Source organism: Dermochelys coriacea, chromosome 24 (genome assembly GCF_009764565.3).
Source record: "Dermochelys coriacea isolate rDerCor1 chromosome 24, rDerCor1.pri.v4, whole genome shotgun sequence".
Taxonomy (NCBI): Eukaryota; Metazoa; Chordata; order Testudines; family Dermochelyidae; genus Dermochelys; species Dermochelys coriacea.
The window spans coordinates 2,718,185-2,741,049 of NC_050091.1; the positions used below are offsets into that span (position 1 = coordinate 2,718,185).

At 43.7% G+C, this 22,865-nt stretch overlaps 1 protein-coding gene across 1 annotated transcript in view; it reads right to left on the reverse strand.

The window, feature by feature from the left end:
- Positions 1 to 2,765: 2,765 nt before the first annotated feature.
- The window catches only part of LOC119848033 (keratin-associated protein 9-1-like), a 40,138-nt gene continuing 20,038 nt past the window's right edge, over positions 2,766 to 22,865 (reverse strand). The window contains exons 3-6 of the mRNA XM_043502271.1: positions 20,037 to 20,366; positions 14,689 to 14,795; positions 8,756 to 9,024; positions 2,766 to 2,994 (exon numbers count right to left, since the gene is read on the reverse strand). Coding sequence (XP_043358206.1) covers positions 2,766 to 2,994; positions 8,756 to 9,024; positions 14,689 to 14,795; positions 20,037 to 20,366 — 935 coding nt within the window. The remainder of the gene's footprint in view (positions 2,995 to 8,755; positions 9,025 to 14,688; positions 14,796 to 20,036; positions 20,367 to 22,865) is intronic.

Here is a 22,865-nt window from a genome sequence, read left to right on the forward strand (position 1 = left end):
AAGTCCATGCCTACACCTCCTTCTGAAGGGCTTTCTTAAAAATCCCCCTGTGTATTAGCACTGTTGGATGGGCAAAGTGATGTAGTCGCTAAAATAAAAAATCTCTTTATGGAAACAAAATCTCTCCTAGTAGAAAGCTATTCAATGTGTGTGATTAATATGTTGTTTCACTTGGAATAAAACTCCTTGCTTCAAGTGAGAGAAGACTGAACTCCACAGAGATCACCCTAGCTGAGTTTTATTGTTTCTAGGTTCTTGTATCATCCTCATCATCTGACACCTTCCAGTAGTTTCTTAAGAAACCTGACTAACCTCTGTCACAGGTGGTTTATCCACTCTTTCACCATCTTGGCAGGGGAATCCCCGGGTTAGTTTCTTCTTTCTCTCATCCTCATCAGAGGGGAATTGTGGGAAGTGCAGTTTTGTTTTGGTTGGGGTTTGTATATGGGGATTTTTTTTTACATGTACACCCTACTACCTGTCTATGTTACAGCTACACCACAGAGCTTGCACCTGCTCCACTTTACCCCTGCTAGTGCAGATGGTGTAAGCTAATGGGGGAGAGCTCTCTGTCAACTTAATTACTCCAACTCCCGTGAGCAGGGGTAGCTATGTCGGTGTGAGAAGTTCTACTGCCAATGTAGCGCTGTCCACCCCGGCGCTTAGGTCGGTGTAACTTCCATCACTCAGAAGGGTGGCTTAGTCCCACCCCTGAGCGACACAACGTACACCGACCAGGTGTAGTGCATACATAGCCTTAGAGAAGGAAGGTCAAACAATTCTGTGCCAGGCACTTTTAGCATCATATCATGTCTTATGGTCCTTCAGTCCTGAGTGAGTTCATTCCAGGCTCAGACCCAGTCCCTGTGAAAGCTCTGTCTCCTAACAAGATGAACTTTACTCCCTGCATGACATTTCAAGCCCTTTTCTCTCTAGGATTTATTAAGATATTGATGCAAGGTACTTCATTACCCTAAAATGGGCTGGAAAAGTCACACATTTCAGTGAGATGGCGACATCCCTTACTAAACTGAATAATTGACTCTTTTCCTCAAGGGCCCAAAGAACAGGAAGCACAGTGCGATTCTTTTGGGAGTGCTGTCCTTTTTACCTCGGAAGGCAAGAATCCTGAACAAGAATAAACAGGTGGTGAATGTTTTTATTCTTAAACATTAGGAGGTGTTGAATATGTATAGCTAAGTCAGTCCCGATCCAACAGACTGAATTTGGAAGAGAGGGCTATATGCTAAAGTGCTGAATGAAACATTCATAGAAAAGGATAAAGAGAAATTGATCACACTGTGTTTCCCTCTCTGCATTTTATCTTAAGGATCATCAATCCATGTAACTACTAGACAAACAAAGCATTTTTTGGGGTGGGAGGACCAGGCAGGTTCTACCTGTATCCTAGTATCACTCATTATCTTACCCATGGACAGGCAATCCTACTTGTAGTTTCCCAACTTTGAGTGACTGTCTTTGTATGCTTCATGTTCCTTTATTGTAGATTTTTCATGAGTAATACACGTGAAGTCACTGAATTGATTTCAAAGACTGAATGACCTACAGAGACAGATCTCACTTAGAATGAGCCATAGCTTTTCTCCCTGCTGCAACAAGCCCAATCACTTGTAGTTGAAGTAAAGCTTAGTTTGGGCCTGTCTCACATGTTCCCTGCTGCCTCTGCTCCTCCTGGCTTCCTGCAGCCCCAGCACTTCTTCTGGGCACCAGCTTCCACTTCCAGGTGAAGGGTCTTTTAAAAAGAAACCAAAGGAAGGAGAATCTGGGTCTGAGACCATGTGACAGCTGAAGAAAATGAATCACCTGAAGAAGAGCCCTGTGTGGCTCAAAAGCTTGTCTCTCACACCAAGAAACATTGCTGCAAGAATAGATATTAGCTCACCCACTTTATATCTGAAACACCAGGAGGTAGACAATGCTGTAAATTATAGCTTTTATTGCTGCACATCTATGGTATGATGGGATAACATGATTTTGGCAATTAATTGATCTTTAACTATTCATGGTAACTAGGTCCAATGGCCTGTGATGGGATGTTAGATAGGGTGGGATCAGAGTTACTACAGAGAATTCTTTCCTGGGTGTCTGGCTGGTGAATCTTGCCCACATGCTCAGGGTTCAGCTGATCGCCATATTTGGGGTCGGGAAGGAATGTTCCTCCAGGACAGATTGGAAGAGCCCTGGGGGTTTTTCGCCTTCCTCTGTAGCATGGGGCAACAGTCACTTGCTGGAGGATTCTCTGCACCTTGAAGTCTTTAAACCATGATTTAAGGACTTCAATTGCTCAGACATAGGTGAGAGGTTTATTGCAGGAGTGGGTGGGTGAGATTCTGTGGCATGCATTGTGCAGGAGGTCAGACTAGATGATCATAATGGTCCCTTCTGACCTTAATATCTATGAATCTATGAATCTACATTACAAGACGGGATAGGAAAAGAGATCAGATGGGGAAATTTTCCAACAACAACCAGTCTGCAGCACAGGTGTTACAGGATCTCTCTCCCGGCCCTATGCAATACCCCAGGGGTACAAAGTTGGTTGGTTACACATTCCAAGGGAAGACCTTGGTCTCTAGGCACTGATAGCAGAAAGAGTGTATGAAGTGAGGACAGAGATCGGAAACATTTCCAGAAACACATCACACTGCAAGGGGAATGCCAGACAAAGTGGAGCGAGGAGAGAGCTACTGCATGAGAGGCTGAAATTCATTTTCATTCCATGGACATTGGTGGTTACATGAGCACTAACAGAGCTTCTTTTCTTTGCAACAATGCTGCACAGGTGGGCATTTTGGAAAGCACAGAGGGCACGGATCCACGTACTTAGGAGGACATGGACATGGATGCACACATGTAGTGCACTTCTTCACACAGACTTTGCAGCAGGGATCCAGGCATTTGGTAGTGCACTTGGTCACACAGCATGGAGGGGGCAGGCAGGGCTGTTTGCAATGCTGCTGATAAGCCATCTTCCTGGGACGTGGGCAAAACTGAAAGACAAAGTGGCTCCAGGGTTTGCAAAATCAAGACATTGTCATTAGTGTCATGCATCAGGACATTCAGCAGAATCAGAGGCTGGTGCACTAGGAACTCTTCTCCAGAGAGAGCATTGTCATTGAAAATCACTTCAGGAAGAACAAGCCTGAGGGAGGATGGACTGAAATCCCATCGTGAAGCCCTTCAATGGGATTAGTGAAATGATCACAAGATACTAAAGCAAAGCACTCTTGTGAGCAGTAATATATTTTGGAAGAAGAAAGAAAAAACAAAATCCCAGCCATAAAATTAGCCCCCAGTAATTAGAACGAGGCTTACCCAATTCTCCAAATGGGAGCAACTGAAGAAGCCAAGTGGATTGAGGACTATTGAAGCACAAGCCTTTACATATGGTTTCCATGGCCTGGTCTCCAGAAATGAGACACCCCAGAGCAATGCAGATTTGATTTTTCACAACCTTGCACCACTTACAGTGTTTGAATCATTATTTAAATAATAATTCATCATTATTTTATGGAGACAGGTGACCATGTTCGAGGAAATACTGTCTGTAAATTGTAGCTCCGAGCTACGTAAGTCAAATCAGAAAAAAACCCGATTCAATAAAGAACTGGCTTTTGTGCTTTATACAATGGACTTAGATGGATTTCCATAGATTTGTTCTGCAGGATTTTCTATACCTTCCTCTGAAACATATGGTACTACTAACTGCCAGAGAAACAGTACTGGATTGAATGTATCTTTGGTCTGATCCGATATTCAAATTTCTCTATTCCTGGTAATGTACAACTCCCCTCCATGATATAGCATTCTTGCTTCTGTAGACACAGAGCTGACATTAGAATCCTGTATTCCCCTGGTTTTTTTAGTAGACACTCTCCTCTCTGTTAGTCCTTCCAGAATAAGTATTTGTCAGAAGACTCCAGATGATAAGGAGTTTAGGTCTTTATTATCTGACATTGTGTTTTCTTGCTCTTTTGTGCTGCAACTTCTTTCTAATTTTAATATAGAATCATAGAATATCAGGGTTGGAAGGGACGTCAGGAGGTCATCGAATCCAACCCCCTGCTCAAATCAGGACCAATCCCAAATATTTTCCCCAGATGCCTAAATGGCCCCTCAAGGATTGAACTCACAATCCTGGCTTTAGCAGGCCAATGTTCAAACCACTGAGTGACATAGATTCATAAATTCCAAGGCAGGAAGGACCATTGGGATTATCTACACAGGCCAGAGATCTGCCTCAAAAGACAATTCCAAGAACATATATTTTAGAAAAACATCTAATCTTGATTTTAAAATGGTCAGTGATGGAAAATCCACCATGACCCTTGGTAAATTGTTCCAATGGTTAATTGCCTTCACTGTTGGAAATTTACAGCTTTTTCCCAGTCTGAATTTTTCTAGCTCCAACTTTCAGCCACTGGATTGCGTTAGTCTTTTCTGAGCTCGATTGAAGAGCCCATTATTAAATATTAGTTCCTCATGTACTTTCTTATAGATTGATCAATTCACCTCTTAACCTTCTCTCCATTAAGCTAAAGGCATTGAGCTCCTTAGTCTGTCACTATAAGGAACATTTTCTAAACCTTTAATCATTCTCGTGATTCATGTCTAAACTCTCTCCAACTCCCCAACATTCTTCTTGAATGGGTGGCACAAGAACTGGACACAGGACTCCAGCAGCATTCACACCAGTGCAAAACATAGAGGTAAAACAACCTCTCTACTCTCACTCCAGATTCCCATGTTTGTGAATCCAAGATCACACTAGGTATTTTGGTCCCAGCGTCACACAGGGTGCTCGTATTCTGTTGATTATCCACCATGCCCCCCAATCTTTTTCAGAGTCACTGCTCCCCAGGAGAGAGTCCCCCGTCCTGTATGAACGGCCAACATTATTTATTCCTAGCTGTATACATTTACATTTAGCCATATCAAAATGTGTATTGTTTGCTTGCATGCAGATTACTAAAGCATCTAGACCACTCTGAATCAAGGACACTCCATTTAATTAATTACCACTCCCCCAATTTTCATGTCATTTGTAAATTTTTCACTGATGATTTTATGTTTTCTTCCAACTCATTAATAAAAAATTTTAAATACGGTAAGGCCAGGAACCAATCCATGCGGGACCCCACTGGAAACTCATCCGCTCGATGACAATTCCCTGTTTACAATGACATTTTGAGACCTATCAGCAAGCCAATTTTTAATCCATTTAATGTGTGCCATATTAATTTTATATCATTCTAGTTTTGGATTAAAATGTCATGTGGCACCAAGCCAAATGCCTTAGAAAATCTAAGTATATTATGGTAACATTATCAACTTTATCAACCAATCTTGTAATCTTATTAAATAGATATTGAGTTAGTTTGACAGGACCTATTTTCCCATAAAACCATTGCATTAATGACATTATTCTTCTTTATTAATGAAGTCCCGTATCAGCCGTTCCATTCTCTTGCCCGGGATCAATGTCAGGCTGCAATTACAGTTGGTCATTACCTGGGTCATCCCATTTAACCTTTCTAAAAATTGGCATAACATTAGTTTTCTTCCAGTCTTCAGGAACTTCTCCCGTGCTACAAGAGATACTGAAAATCAACATTAACAATCCAGTGACTTCCTCAACCAGCTCTTTTAAAACTCTTGGGTGCAAGTTATCAGGACCTGCTGATTTATATATGTCTAACTTTTGTAGCTTCTTTTTAATATCCTCCAATGTAAGCACTTTGTGGTGGGGTCTGTCTTTATACAAATGAGATGCCAATGCCCCCAATGGCGATAGCAATCTTCTGTCTATGTCCATTGCACTGTTTCTAGTCCAGTACCATGTCACTGATAGTAACCAGAACCAGATGGCTCAGAGGAAGGTGAAAGAAAGCCTGCAGAAGAAATTTTTGCAAATTCATCAGTCTATTAATTAAGGCAAAGAAGCCAGTTATTTATTGAATTTTTTTTTCTCATGAATTGAATTATGTAGCTCAGGAGTTACAACTTACAAACACTATTTCCGCAAACACTGTCATCCATCTCCTTAAAATAATTATTATTATTAAAATTAGGATTCGCACAATCAACTAAAGAATCTGTAGGTGGCACAAGGTTGTGAAAAATCACATTTGCATAGCCCTGGGGTGTCTCATTTCCAGAGACCAGGCCACGGAAACCATACACAAAGGCTCGTGCCTCAATGTTCCTCAATTCACTTGGCTTCTTCACTTGCTCCCATTTGATGAATTGGATAAGTCTCATTCTGATTATTGGGAGCTAACTCTGTCTGTGGGATTTCATTTTTTGCTTTCTTCTTCCAAAATATATTACTGATTACAAGAGTGCTTTGCTTAAATATCTTGTGACTATTTCACTAATCCCATTGCAGGGCTTCAGGACTGCATTTCACTCCATCCTCCCACATGTTTGTTCTTTCTGAAGTGGTTTGCAATGGGAATGCTCTCTCTGGAGAAGTGTTCCTAGTGCACCAGCCTCTGATTCTGCTGAATGTTCTGGTGCATGACACTAATAAGAAAATACAGCTGTTTGTCCTGAGTTTGCAAACCCTGAAGCCTCCGTTGTTTTTCAATGCAAACAGACCTGCCTGCCCGTGCCCTCAAAAGCGCCCTCCATGTCCTCCGTGCCTTCCAAAATGCCCACCTGTGCAGCACTGTTGCAAAGAAAAGAAGCTCTGTTAGTGCTCATGGACCCACCAATGTCCATGGAATGAAAATGAATTTCAGCCTTTCACGCAGTAGCTCTCTCCTCGCTCCACTTGTTTGGCATTCCCCTTGCAGTGTGACGTGTTTCTGGAAATGTTTCCGATCTCTGTCCTCACTTCATACACTCTTTCTGCTATCAGTGCCTAGAGACCAAGGCCTTCCCTTGGAATGTGTAACCGACCAACTTTGTACCCCTGGGGTATTGCATAGGGCCGGGAGAGAGATCCTGTAACACCTGTGCTGCAGAATGGTTGTTGTTGGAAAATTTCCCCATCTGATCTCTTTTCCGATCCCATCTTGTAATGTAGATGTGCAGCAAATAAAGCTACGATTTACAGCTTTGTCTGCCTCCTGGTGTTTCTGATATAAAATGATTGAGCTAATATCTTTTCTTGCATCAACATCTGTTGGTGACAGATACAAGGTTTCAAGCCATACACAGAGCTCTTCTTCAGGTACTTCATTCTCTTCAGCCGTCACATGATCTCAGACCCAGATTCTCCTTCCTTTGGTTTCCTTTGAACAAACTCAGTCCTTTCTGGTGCACAGAGGAAGTGCTGGTGCTGAAGGAAGCTAGGAGGAGCAGAGGCAGCAGGGAACACGTGAGACTGGCCTGTTCTCTGTCTCTGCGGGACTGGATTGAAATAGCAGAACAGAAGCCTGCCTAGCAAAGAACACTAGTTGGCCATGGAAGTGAAATACCAATATTGAGGACATTTTTTAGGGTTCTCATTTCCTAACTGAAATAAATTAACACTTTCATTCCTTGACATTATTCTTCAGAACAGTCAACGTCCGTGGCAACAGTATCACATATGTGTTTTTTCTAGTCCATATTAGCATAATTCCCATTCCACACTCATGTTGATGGCATGTTAGATGTATAATGTAATGGAGATGGACAGGAGATTGCTTTCCCCATTGTGATCACTGGCATCCGATATATGGCAAGATAGACCCCTGCCACAGCAGTTTACCTTCATTTTTAGAAAACACAACAATTAGAATGAAATTTCAGTGCAAAATGGCAAGAAGCCACCCCAACTGAAGACTCAATGTCAGATAATAAAGAGCCAAACTCCATATCATTAAGAGTCACCTGACAAATATTTATTCTAGCAGAACTAACAGAGTGGGCTGGATCAGCAGTGTCCTCCTGCTAAAAATACCAGGGAATCCATGAATCCAAGGTCACCTCTGTGTCTATAGAAGCATGGGTGGTATATCATGGAGGGAAGTTGTACATTAGCAGAAAAAAGAAATACCCATAATGGCTCAGAGCAAAGATCCATCCCGCCCAGTGTATTGTCTCCAATAGCAACCAGTACCAGATGCCTCAGAGGAAGATGCAAGAAAGTCTGAAAAAGGAATTTATGGAAAACCATAAAGCAAAGAATCCTTTTGTTAATTGAATTGCCTTTTTCTAATATCGAATATGTGGATCAGGCAGAGAACTTACAAACAGCATTTACTCTAATATGTAAGGTGCATCCGCTTAAATAATTATTTAAAATAATTATGAACAATAGTGAGGAATTGAAGGTTGTGTCACTGGAGCTAAATAGGATTATAAAAATCTTATTGTAGAAGCGCATGTGACTGCTGAAGAGAATGAAACACCAGGAGGCTGACGATGTTATGAATTGTAGCTTTTATTATGGCACATCTACATTAAAAGACGCGATGGAAAAAGAGACCAGAGGGAGAAAATCACGAACTCTAAAGAGTCTACATCAAAAGCATTACAGGATTTCTCCCAGGCACAGCTGATATCCCAGGGGCACAGGGATGGTCAGTTTCTCGTTACAAGGGAAGGCATTGACCTCTGGACAGGAGAGACAGAACAGTGCGCAGTGTGCGGACAGAGACTGGAAACATTCCTGGAAACACGTCACACTGCGAGGGGAATGTCAGACTAGCGGAGTGAGGAGAGAGCGACCGTGCTATTGCATCTGTTCTGTAGACATTGGTGGTTCCATGGGCACTAACAGAGCTTCTTTTCTTTGCAGTACTGCTGCACGGGTGGGCATTTTGGAGGGCATGGAGGACATGGAGAACACTTTTGAGGGCATGGGCATGGACATGGATGCACACATGTAGTGCACTTCTTCACGCAGACATTACAGCAAGGATCCACACATTTTGTCACACACTTGGTCACACAGACTTTGCAGCAGGGATCCAGGCATTTGGTAGTGCACTTGGTCACACAGCAAGGAGGGGACAGGCAGGGCTGTTTGCAATGCTGCTGATAAGCCATCTTCCTGGGACGTGGGGAAAACTGAAAGACAAAGGAGGCTTCAAGGTTTGCAAAATCAAGACAAACAGCATCATCTCATCAGCATCATGCACCAGAACATTCAGCAGAATCAGAGTCTGATGCACTAGGAACACTTCTCCAGAGAGAGCATTCCCATTGCAAAACACTTCAGAAAGAATAAACAAGAGGGAGGATGGACTGAAATCCCAATCTCATAGCCTGCAATGAGATTCGTGAAATAGCCACAAGCTAGTTAAGCAAAACACTCTTGTGAGCAGCAAGAAGAAGGAAAGACAAAAATTAAGCCCAGGGATGAAGTTAGCTCCCAATCATCAGAAGGAGACTTACCCAGTTCACCTACAGGAGCTAATGAAGATGTCGAGTCGGTTGAGGAGCATTGTGATGTGAGCCTTTTTATATAGTTTCCATGGCCTGGTCTCTGGAAATGAGATATCCTAGAGGTATTCAAATATGATTTGCATAAACTAACTTGCTCCAATTGAACATCCTTCAACTACTTGTTTGCATCATTATTTTTAATAATTAGTTTAAGTGGACACACGTGTCATCTTTGAGGAAATGCCTGACCTACAAAATTGATATTAGAAATACTATTCAATAAACAACTGCATTGTTTGATTAAAAATGAACTTTATGGAGTTCCATTCATTCCTTCCACCAGCTTTTGCATCTTCCTCTGAGGCATCTGGTACTGCTCACTCGCAGAGAGAAGATATTGGCCTGGATAGATCTCTGATCTCAACCACTATGGGTATTTCTCTGTTCCTGCTAATGTACAACTCCCATCCATGATACACCATGCATGACTCTATGGGCACAGAGCTGATGCTGGGCTCATGGATTCCTTGGTATTTTTAGCAGTAGGACACTCCAAATGCAGCCCACTCGCTGCTGTAATTCCAGTGTGTTATTCTCACCAGCTGGAACTCAGGGTTCCAGGAGCCAGGTCCTACCTGGATGAGATGGGTTGGAAATATCTCTGGATTCTTCTAATAAAGGAATCTGTCCCCTAGTGAGTCACAATAATTAAATACCTTACAGGAGGCAGAGGGATCTCCTGGATACATCATTGCACTGGACTATATCCCTGCCTCTGCCCACCTGTGTGATGTTGGACAAGTCATTTCACCTCCCTATGCCTCTTTCTCCTCCAACCCTTTATCTGTCTAGATTAAAATCTTTGGGGCAGGCACCATGTGTTTGTACAGCACCTAGCAATGAGTTCACTGCCGTAGTTGGGGTCTCTAGGAGGTACAGTAATTCAAATTATTATATATAAAAAATAGTCTACCACTCTAAAGTATTTCTAATTGTCTAGAATCTGAGCACACTCAAAGTAACACTCCTAACAGGTCTGTTTTTCTCAGAAATCATTGTTATCCTTCCAGTGGAACGGAGAGAGATGAGCTGTAGAATGAAAATACCGGAGGAAAAAGCTTTGCATTCTAATAACACTTCCCCTTGAATAAATGTTTTCTGGAATTACTCTGCTTGTATTACAGTCACTTTCACTTTAATCTTTTCTAAGAATTTGGCTATTCAGGACTCATTGCTAGACCCTAAAGGGCTGAGCCCAGAAGCAGCGAATGGATACCTGCTTTTAAGGTGGAAGTCCATCCAAGGAATAGAGCTTCAGCTTTCTCAGGTTGGAGTACTACTTCACTCCTTGGGTCCACACATGGAAATCAGTGGTAAGGCCTCAGAGGAAATTATAGCCCAAGATAAGAAAAGATAGCAGAATCCAGCACACAACACGGTATACTGTGATAGTGGACCTAGAACCTGCTGTGTTAGATTTGGTTCCTGTGCCGAAGATGTTACAATCTCAGAAAATCTCTGCCATGGCTTCTCATCCTGAAAGAAAGAAAGAAAGAAAGAAAGAAAGAAAGAAAGAAAGAAAGAAAGAAAGAAAGAAAGAAAGAAAGAAAGAAAGAAAGAAAAAGGCCCAACTATAGGTGAAAACGGAACAAGAGCTTCCTGACACATGCATAGATGGGTTCTCGTTTCTTTACTGAAATAAATTAAAACATTCAGCCCTGGATATTATTCTTCAGAACAGTCAACATCCATGGCAACAGGATCATATAAGTGTCTTTTCCTGTCCATATTAGCATAATTCCCATTCCACACTCATGTTGATGGCATGTTAGATATTTAAGTTTTGTAATGTAATGGAGATGGACAAGAGACTGCTTTCCCCACTGGGGGCTCTGGCATCCTGTATATATCAAGATGCCACAGCAGCTTAACATCTGCATTAAAAAATACAAGAACTCTAACGAAATTTTAGCGCAAAATTGCAAGAAATCACCCCTAAGTGAAGACACAATGTCAGATAATAAAGAGCCAAACCCTGTATCATTAGGAGTCACCTGATAAATAATTATTCTAGCAGAATTAACAGAGTGGACTGGATCAGAAGTGTCCTCCTGCTAAAAATACCAGGGAATCCATGAATCCAAGGTCATCTCTGTGTCTATAGAAGAATGGGTGGTATATCATGGAGGAAAGTTGTACATTAGCAGGAATGAGAAAATATCCACAATGGCCAAAGATCCATCCCACCCAGTGTCCTGTCTCCAATAGCAACCAGTACCACATGCCTCAGAGGAAGATACAAGAAAGTCTGAAGAAGGAACTTATAAAAAAGCAAAGAATCCTGGTATTAATTGAATTGCCTTTTTCTAAGATAGAGTATGTGGATCAGGCAGAGAACTTACAAACAGCATTTACTCTAATATGTAACGTGCATCCGCTTAAAATAATTATTTAAAGTAATTAGCAACATTAGTGATGCAAATGAGCAATTGAAGGCTGTGTGATTCGAGCTAGACAGTATTATAAAAATCTTATCTGCATACCTGTGGGGTGCCTCATTTCCGTGGAGCAGACCATGGAAACCATATAAAAAGGCTCATGTCCCAGTGCTCCTCAATCCACTCGGCTTCTTCATTTGCTCCTGTTGGTGACTTGGTAAGTCTTGTTCTTATTATTGAGAGCTAACTTCATGGCTGGGCTTCATTTCTGGCTTTCCTTTCCTTGCTGTTCACAAGAGCACTTTGCGTAAGTATCTTGCTGTTATTTCTCTAATCCCATTGCAGGGCTGCAGGAAGGGATATCAGTCGATTCTCTGTAAGGATTGTTCTTTCTCAGGTGGTTTACAGTGGCAATGCTCTCTCTATAGAAATGTTTCCCACGGCACCAAGCTCTGTTTGTGCTGAATGTTCTCCGTCCATGATTTACGGAGTCCTTTCTAAATCAGGAGATTAAATTAGTGGGTGTGACAGGGAATTACAGGGCGGGGCTCAGTACTTCAGAAGAGAAAACTGGGAAAGAGAAACCTCTAGGCGGAGGGAGCGTTTGGAGACTTGAGGGCAAAGGAGTAAGATGTGTCTGGAAGTAACTCAGACTGAGAAGATATGGAGGGGATATAGCCCCTGCACTCTCACTGCCCGATTCCTCACTAGCGAAAACCTGCTCAATTCTGTGGATGTAAATGGAGTTCCACTGATTTACACCAGCTGCAGAGCTGGAGGGGAACAGAAGAGAATCTAAAGGCCTTGCTGCAAATACATCCTCCCAATGAAAGGAAGGCAGTAAGTAGATTGAAGCACTCACCACCCACAAAAATCAAGCTGCTCTGTAGTGGAAATACAACTCCAGATGCATTTGTGCAGCCTAAGGACCTGGGAAGAAAACATTTGTACCAATGCACATCCATTCTGGAATATTTAGTTCAGAACCCAAGAGGCCAAAGGAACTGACCGTTCCTTTGGGGCTTTGGAAAAGTTCAGCTGCACTTGGATCAGTTGTGTTGGGCTCAGTCAGCCCTACAGACTGTGCTAATGATGAGATTGTAGAGTGTGTCTCTACCAGTGCCACCTGCCAGCTGCACATTCAGAAGCACTGAGTGGTTTATTTAACTCTTCTAGCAGAAAAAGATTTGAATGCAGAAATGATCGATAGTTACAAAAACTGCTAAACCCATTCCGTATCTCTCGCCCTGCCATTAATCTCAGGATAACTCTTTAAACCCTACAGTACATATTACACTGAATGTTTTGGTTTCTTCTGAAGAAATATATTACTGCTCCCAATAGTGTTTTCCTTAACTATCTTCAGGTTATTTCACTAATCCCATTGCAAGCCTTCAGAATCGGATTTCAGTCCATCCTCCTCATGCTTTTTCTTTCTGCAATGGTTTGCAATGGAAATATTCTCTCTGGAGAGTGTTCCCTCATGCACCAAACTCTGATTCTGCTGAATGTTCTGTTGCATGATGCTAATGAGAAGATGAAGCTGTTTGTCTTGATTTTGCAAACCTTGGAGCCTCCTTTGTCTTTCAGTTTTGCTCACATCCCAGGAAGATGACTTATCAGCAGCAATGCAAACAGCCCTGCCTGCCCCCTCCTTGCTGTGTGACCAAGTGCACTACCAAATGCCTGGATCCCTGCTGCAAAGTCTGTGTGACCAAGTGTGTGACAAAATGCGTGGATCCTTGCTGTAACGTCTGCGTAAAGTGCACTTCATGTGTGCATCCATGTCCATGCCCATGCCCTCAAAAGTGCATTCCGTGCCCTCCGTGCACTCCTTGTCCTCCCTGCCTTCCAAAATGCCCACCTGTGCAGCACTGTTGCAAAGAAAAGAAGTTCTGTTAGGGCCCATGGAACAACTTACGACTATGGAATGAGAATGAATTACAGTCCCTTGCGCAGTAGCTCTCTCCTCACTCTGCTGGCCTGTCATTCCCCTTGCAGTGTGATGTGTTTTCAGTCTCTGTCCACACTGTGCACTGTTTCTGCTTCTGCTTCCAGAGGTCAATGCCTCCCCTTGTAACGAGTAACTGACCATCTTTGTGCCCTGGGATATCAGCTGTGCCTGGGAGAGATCCTGTAACACTTGTGCTTGTAGACTCTTTAGTGTTGGAGATTTCCCCCCTCTGGTCTCTTTTCCCAACCGGTCTTTTAATGTAGATGCACATCAATAAAAGCTATGATTCATGACATCGTTGGCCTCCTGGTGTTTCATTCTCTTCAGCAGTCACATGCTCTCAGACCCAGATTTTCCTAGGGGCAGAGATTTTTGAAAGGAAACCCAAGAAAAAGTGATGAGGACAGAGGTAGGAAGGAGGAGTAGAGGCAGCAGGGTACAGGTGAGACAGGCCAGTTCTCTGCCCCTGTGGGAATGAAAGAGGCAAACAATAGCCCCTGTTCCCTGCTCAGTGCCTCCCCCATCTGCTGACTGTAGTGTGTGTGGTACAGGGCCTGAATTCCCCGGAGGTATCCAGGTGCTCTGCACCAGTGAGGGCCAGACCAGCTCAGCTGTCAGAGGGGTTCTGCCTGCTGCAGCAGCTCAGCCAGAAAACAATTTAGTTTTTCTTAATTCAAAGTTCATCAGAATGTATCACTTTTATGAATCTCGTGATTTTGGGGTCCCGCTGATGCCTTTTTAGCACTTCGGCCTAAAAGTTCTGCCGACATCCACAAACTGGTTTCCTAATATTCGGCCATATTCAACTACTGCCACCAGCTACCTGCCCTGCACTGTAACTTCCCTTTACGTCCACATCTGAAAGGTGCGTCAGGCTTAGGGTGACCAAATGTCCTGATATTATTGGGACTGTCCCAATTATTAGGAGATTTGACTTACATAGGACCATATTACCTCCTCATTATACTCGTTCCCCTTCCTCCCATTCCGATTTTTCACACTTGATCTCTTGGATGCAGCTGTGAAAATCACGACAGGTCCAGATGTTCCTTGTACAGCACCTAGCACAATAGGGTCTAAGTTCACGCATAGGACACCTATGTGCAATGACAATTACGGTAAAAGATAATAATGTCCATTTTAGAAGGGACTGGGAGTTTATTTTTGGCCATCAATTTAGAACATAATGGGGTTCTAGGTGCGATGACCATTCCAAAACATCATAATATTGTCATCTTTGGCCATCCATTTAGAGTGTTCACATCCACTGCTGGCTGCAACCTGATGGCCAAATTCATCTCGGGAGTAACTCCCTTCATTCCAATGTCAGACTGGGCCAGGAAAACGAGATGGATTGCCTGGTGACATTCAAGTGACTCAACAGGCAGAACTAGCATAAAATAGGGTGATTTTTTTTAATAAATTAAATCCTTTTCTTTGGAAGGAGCAATAAGACTGAGCTCCGCAGGCCATGCCCCCTATTCGTTTTCATGCCTTGCCCATGGAGTACAGCGTTGGAAGGGATGGACCATGAGTCTGTCACTGGGAACCTGTATCAGAAAAATGACAATGAGGGGCACATGCTGATGCAACACCCCCACAACCGGTCTGCAACGGTTTTTCATCCTGGGACGTCAGGATTAGAACTCAGACCTCGGCCACCTGAACTAAGTGGTAACACCATCACCTAGAGTAGCCTGTCACCTTGAAATTCCATTTTCTCTTGAGTAGCCACTAGAGAGGGATACAACCCCCCCCCCCCATGACTGTGACAATTGTGAGAGGAGAGCAACAGAGGATCACTGGTCAACTTGGCCTCTAAGAATTAATCAGGAAAACACAAGGTCTCAAGTACTTTAGTACTGGCACTTCCTCCATAACAGTGATTCTCAACATTTGCTGTAGTCTCCAATATCTGGGGTCCTTATCATTTGACATTGTGTCTTCGCTTACTAGTGGCTTCCTGCCATTTTGTGCTGCAACTTCATTCTCCTTCTAATCCATTCAAATACACTAGACATTCATCGATTGCAAGGCCGGAAGGGAGCACTCTGATCATCTCATCTGATCCCTTGTACAACACGGGCCATAGAACTAACCCAGAATAACTTCTAGAGCATAGACTTGAGACAGACATGCAATCTTGATTTAGAACTTGTCAGTGATGGAGAATCCACAATCTCGGCTGGTAAATGGTTCCAATGGCTAATCACACTCACTGTTAATATTTTATGCCTTCTTTCCAGGCTGAATTTTTCTACATTCAGCTTCCAGCCATTGTACATATTAAACCTTTCCCTGATAGACCGAAGAGCCCGTTATTAAATATTTTTCCCCAGGCAGATGTTTCTACACTGTAATCAAGTCATGCCTTAATCATCTCTTTCTTAAGTTAAACAGACTCATGGAGCTCAATCTATCAGTGTAAGGCAGGTTTTCTAATCTTTTAATCATTCTTGTGAGTCTTCTCTGAATCCTCTCTGATTTATCCACAGCCTATTTGAATTGTAGGCACCAGAACTGGCCACAGGATTCCAGCAGCAAGCTCATCTGTGTCTTATATAGAGGTAAGATAACCTCTCTCCACCAAGCTGAGATTCCTCTGTGTATGCCGCCCAGGATCGTGTCAGCTCTTGAGGCCACAGCGCTCATATTCCTACCGTAATTTATTATCTGCCATGACCCCCAAATCTCTTTCACCATGCAAGACCTGCATAAATGACATTCTCCAATGGGTTTGTATTGTAAAGCATTATATTTAGTAACACGGCTTCCCAGGATGGAGTCTCCCATCCTGTCAGTATGGCCTGTTTTCTTTCTTCCGACACTTCACTCTGAGCGAGTTCCACTAATTAACATGCAAAAGGCAGGGGCTGAAAAACATCCTTGAATGGCTCTTATTGATCACAGATGGGTGGGATTTGGGTTTAGCTGCCATCAGACAGATAGCACCTCCGGGAGCACAGCAACACCCTAGTGCCATACTAGTGCATTTCTCCTCTCTTGAGCCAGAGACCCGTCACCCTTCCCATCCCTCCTGGTTAAAGCTTAGGTGCAAGTCTCTCTGCTGTTGCGAAGCGTTGCCATTTTAATGGCAGGTTCTCTACTAGTCCCCATGATGCTCCCCAGGCCCATTCTTCTGGTGTAGTCACACCAAATTGTCAAAAGCAAATCAGGCTTGAGCATTCGCTATCCACCCCCGACGCCACACGCTCTCGACATAGGACTTAGAATCATAGAACCCTAGGATTCGAATGCACCAGAAGGGTCATCTAGTCTAACCCCCTGCAAGTGCAGGATAAGTGGTTTCTAAACCATCCAAGGCAGATGGCTCTCCAGCCTCCTTTTGAAAAATTCCAGTGAAGAAGCTTCTACGACTTCCCGAGGCAGCCTGTACCATTGCCTCCTCTTCGTTCACTTAGCAAGCTTTTCCTGAGATTTACCCAAAATCTGCTCTGCTGTAGTTTCAACCCATTGCCTCTTGTCTTGCCCTCCAAGGCAAAACACAACAACTTTTCTCCATCTTCTCTACCACAGCCTTGCAAGTAGCTGAACACCGCTATCATATCCCCCCTTCATCTCCTCTTCCCAAACTAAACACACCCTGTTCCTTCAGCCTTTGCTCCTGTGGCTTCCATTCCATCCCTTTCATCATCTTTGTCGCTCGCCTCTGGATCCTTTCCCATTTCTCTACATCCTGTCTATACCATCCTCAGCTCTGAGTAACTGCTTCCCGGCTTCCAGACAGTCTCCTGCAACTCGCTCCTGAACCCCCTTTCCCTACATCCCTGTCAATTTTCCTCACACTTCAATAGCCTCCCCAACTCCCACCAATCTACTTCTGTCTGTCTGCTCCCTCTACGTACAACATGCTGCCTAGGACCTCAGCATGTTTGCATACGGCAGCAAGGGGCACAGTATTAGAACCCGGATATGATAGATTAGATCCTATTTCCTCACAGGCTCTTAACACTCTGAAAGACCCGTGTTACTAAAGATCTCTTCCTGGGATATCTGAGGAAGCAGAGTGTGCCATAGGGTAAGGTGTGAGATTCAGGGGTAAATGTGGAAGCCTCCACTGGGGTGTGGAGCATATGTTGATCCGTAGGACCAAAGCTATTTCAGTTCTTTGGAATGTGGGCTTCATATCATCCAAACCTGCCTCTCTTTAGACCACTAATGTTTGTTATTGCTGTGGGCACTAAGTGGCTACCCAAGAAAAATGTCATGTCACCTCAGAGAGACCATACATAGCAAAGACTTGGAGCTGTGGTAGGGGATGGTGTGGCCTAGAGGATAAACTCCTGACAGGCAGACAGACGAGCTGGGTTCTCTCCTAGCTCCATCACACCCCTGCTGTGTGACTTTGGGCGAGTCCATCTGTTTTTTCCACCAAATGCATCCGATGAAGTGAGCTGTAGCTCACGAAAGCTTATGCTCTAATAAATGTGTTAGTCTCTAAGGTGCCACAAGTACTCCTTTTCTTTTTCCTCATTTCAGTCTCTTTAGATGGCCAGCTCTTCAGGGGAAGGGACTGTGACCTGTTGCGTGTCTGCTCAGCACCTGACGCATGTGGCCCCGGTCTCAGTGGGCCCGGAGGAGCGAATGAAATATTAAGTAATAATAATAGCTCTCCTGTACTTCACCAGCACTGACACACCCTTAGATGAAAGGCTGGCAAAGAGCTGGGAGGGCTTGGCTGATGCGGGTTGAATTATTTGTGGCACCCAGAGAACACTGCAGCGTAAGAAATGCTCCGATGGTCTTTTCTCCTTTCTTTCTTTTTAGGTTTGTGGTTTCTATGAAGTCACCCAGGCTTATCTCCGAATTTTTCTTTCCCCTCTTTTCATGCTATGTGGGTCTTTTAAAGCAAAACACCAGAGAGCTTGAAATGGGTGAGACAGGAGCCAAGAAGTGATTAAAGAGACAAAGAGAGGGCAAAGCAAACACCAAGAGGTAGATGGTTCCAGGAAGAGCAAGTTACATTTCAACACAACAATAATTTGAGATTGGATGGTAGCTGGGGAATGAAATTATTCCAGTGCCGAAGACGTGACGGTGGAATTGTACAGAGTGAGTGTCTAGGATGTGAGCAATATCTGAGGGGTACCTACGCAGTCAGTTACATCCTACATGGAAAGGTCCTGATCCCATCAGAGAATTAACAGGCTGTGAAAGGATAAACCTCTGGAACCGTCAGTGAAATAAGGAACAAAGCTCAGGAGAACATGAGCTAAGCAAGAGGAGGAGAAATAACTTGCCAAGGGATCTGAGATGTATGAATTTTTGACAGGGAGGTTCCTTAACCATTGGAAAAACCTTGCAAGGGAAGGGGGAGGATTCTCCATCACTAAAATCCTTCAGATCAAGACCTTTCTGGCAGAGACGCCTTAGAGAATCACAAGATATGGGGTATAAGTATAGAGGGGGGACTGGGTGAAATTCTCTTTGCATTATCGTACAGGGTGTCAGTCTAGATCCTAATGGTCTCTTCTCACCTCATGCAATTTAAAGGGGAAAATGTAGAGAGGGGAATACAACAATCGAGTTTCCAGGACATGTGAAACAGAGGTGTACATTTTGAAAGGCAATGCCTGATTGCACGTGGTGCTTGCAAAAGTCTCCCCCCATAATGTATAATCCATGTCTGTGCTTATGGATAGCATCAGTAACCCCCTATGGAAGGAGGCATGAATTCTGTGGAAGATTAAGATCTCTTCTCTTAAAAGAGGCCTTTTTTGCTTGACTTCCATTGGTTTTCTAGGACGGCCAAGTCCCCGTGGGGTCTATTCGGTATCTTCGACAATACAAATAAATTGGAGGTGGGTTCAGCTGACCTAATAAGACCTCATTTCAGAGCTTTGGCCTACTGTATGGAGACTTCTGCAGCAGGTCCTTCTGCGAAGGAGAATGAAACACCAGGAGGCAGACGATGCCAAAAATCACAGCTTTTATTGTGACCCGTCTCCATTAAAAGACATGGTGGGATAAGAGAACAAAGGGGGAAAATCTCCCACACCAAAAAGAGCCTAAAGCACAAGTGTTACAGGATCTCTCCCAGGAACAGCTGACATCCCAGGGGCACAAATATGGTCAGTTACTCGTTACAAGGGGAGGCATTGACCTCTGGAAAGGAAAAGCAGAAGCTGTGCGCAGTGTGCGGACAGAGAGTGGAAACGTTCCTAGAAACACGCCCCACTGGGAGGGAAAAGCCAGACCAGCGGAGCGAGGAGAGAGCTTCTGCGCGAGGGGCTGTAATTCATTCTCATTCCGTAGATGTCGGAGGTTCCCTGGGCCCTAACAGAGCTTCTTTTCTTTGCAGCAGTGCTGCACGGGGGGGCATTTTGGAGGACATGGAGGGCACGGAGGACACTTTTCAGGGCATGGAAGACACGGAGGGCACGGAATGCACTTTGGAGGGCACGGACAGGGACATGGATGCACGCATGAAGTGCACTTCTTCACGCAGACTTTACAGCAAGGATCCACGCACTTGGTCACGCACTTGGTCACACAGACTTTGCAGCAGGGATCCAGGCATTTGGTAGTGCACTTGGTCACACAGCAAGGAGGAGGTAGACAGGTCTGCTTGCATTGCTGCTGGTAGGCCATCTTCCTGGACGTGGGTGAAACTGAAAGACAAAGTAGGCTTCAAGGTTTGCAAAATCGAGACAAACAGCATCATTTTCTCATTAGCATCATGCAGCAGAACATTCAGCAGAATCAGAGGCTGGTGCACTAGCAACACTTCTCCCGAGAGAGCATTGCCATTGCAAAGCACTTCAGAAAGAACAAACATGGGGGAGGATGCACTGAAATCCCATTCTGAACGTCTGCAATGGGATTCCTGAAATAACCTCAAGATACAGAAGCAAAACACTCTTCTGACCAGTAAGATATCTCCGCAGAAGAAAGCAAAACATTCAGTGCAATATGTACTCTAAGGTTTAAAGAGTTATCCTGAGATTAATAGCAGGGCGAGAGATACGAATGGATTTAGCAGTTTTTGTAACCATCGATCATTTCTGCATTCAAATCTTTTTCTGCTAGAAGAGTTAAATATATCACTCAGTGCTTCTGAATGTGCAGCTGGCAGGTGGCACTGGTAGAGACACTCTCTACAATCTCGTCATTAGCACAGTCTGTAGGGCTGACTGAGCCCAACACAACTGATCCAAGTACATCTGAACTTTTCCAAAGCCCCAAAGGAACGGTCAGTTCCTTTGGCCTCTTGGGTTCTGAACTAAATACTCCAGAATGGATGTGCATTGGTACAAATATTTTCTTCCCAGGTCCTTAGGCTGCACGAATGCATCTGGAGTTGTATTTCCAGTACAGAACAGCTTGATTTTTGTGGGTGGTGAGTCCTTCAATCTACTTACTGCCTTCCTTTCATTGGGAGGATGTGTGCGCAGGCAAGGCCCGTTAGATTCTCTTCTGTTCCCTTCCAGCTCCACAGCTGGTGTAAATCAGTGGAGCTCCATTGATGTCCACAGAATTTTGCAGGTTTTCGCTAGTGAGGAATCGGGCAGTGAGAGTGCAGGGGCTATATCCCCTCCATATCTTCTCAGTCTGAGTTGCTTCCAGACACATCTTTCTCCTTTGCCCTCAAGTCTCCGAACGCTCCCTCTGCCTAGAGGTTTCCCTTTCTCAGTTCTCTCTTCTGCAACGGAGCCCCGCCCTGTAATTCCCTGTCACACCCACTAATTTAATCTCCTGATTTAGAAAGGGCTCCGTAAATCATGGACGGAGAACATTCAGCACAAACAGAGCTTGGTGCCGTGGGAAACATTGCTATAGAGAGAGCATTGTCACTGTAAACCACCTGAGAAAGAACAATCCTTACAGAGAATCGACTGATATCCCTTCCTGCAGCCCTGCAATGGGATTAGAGAAATAACAGCAAGATGCAATTTCAAGTAACAATCAAGTAATGCATCCGATGAAGTGAGCTGTAGCTCACGAAAGCTTATGCTCTAATAAATTTGTTAGTCTCTAAGGTGCCACAAGTACTCCTTTTCTAACAGCAAGATACTTACGCAAAATGCTCTTGTGAACAGCAAGGAAAGGAAAGCCAGAAATGAAGCCCAGCCATAAAGTTAGCTCTCAATAATAAGAACAAGACTTACCAAGTCACCAACAGAAGCAAATGAAGAAGCTGAGTGGATTGAGGAGCACTGGGACATGAGCCTTTTTATATGGTTTCCATGGTCTGCTCCACGGAAATGAGGCACCCCACAGGTATGCAGATAAGATTTTTATAATACTGTCTAGCTCGAATCACATAGCCTTCAATTGCTCATTAGCATCACTAATGTTGCTAATTATTTTAAATAATTATTTCAAGCGGATGCACGTTACATATTAGAGGAAATGCTGTTTGTAAGTTCTCTGCCTGATCCACATACTCTATCTTAGAAAAAGGCAATTCAATTCACACCAGGATTCTTTGCTTTTCCATAAATTCCTTCTTCAGACTTTCTTGCATCTTCCTCTGAGGCATCTGGTACTGGTTTCTATTGGAGACAGGACACTGGGCGGGATGGATGTTTGCTCTGAGCCATTGTGGGTAGTTTCTCATTCCTGCTAATGTACAACTTCCCTCCGTGATATACCACCCAGTCTTCTATAGACCCAGAGATGACCTTGGATTCATGGATTCCCTGGTATTTTTAGCAGGAGGACACTTCTCATCCAGCCCACTCTGTTAATTCTGCTAGAATAAATATTTCTCAGGTGATTCCGAATGATATGGTGTTTGGGCTCATTATTATCTGATATTGCGTCTTCACTTAGGGGTGGCTTCTTGCCATTTTGCTCTCAAATTTTATTTCAGTTCTTGTATTTTCTAATACAGATGGTAAGCTGCTGTGGCAGGGTCCATCCTGCTATATATGGGATGCCAGTGCCCCCAGAGGGGAAAGCAATCTCCCATCCATCTCCATTATATTACAAAAAAGAGTGCTAGATGATTTGTTTTATTTCAGGATTTAAATGACTGAACCTCCTAGAAAAAAGAAGAGGAGGACGTGTGGCACCTTAGAGATTAACAAATGTATTTGAGCATAAGCTTTTGTGGGAAGTGGACTGTAGCTCATGAAAGCTTATGCTCAAATAAATTGCTTAGTCTC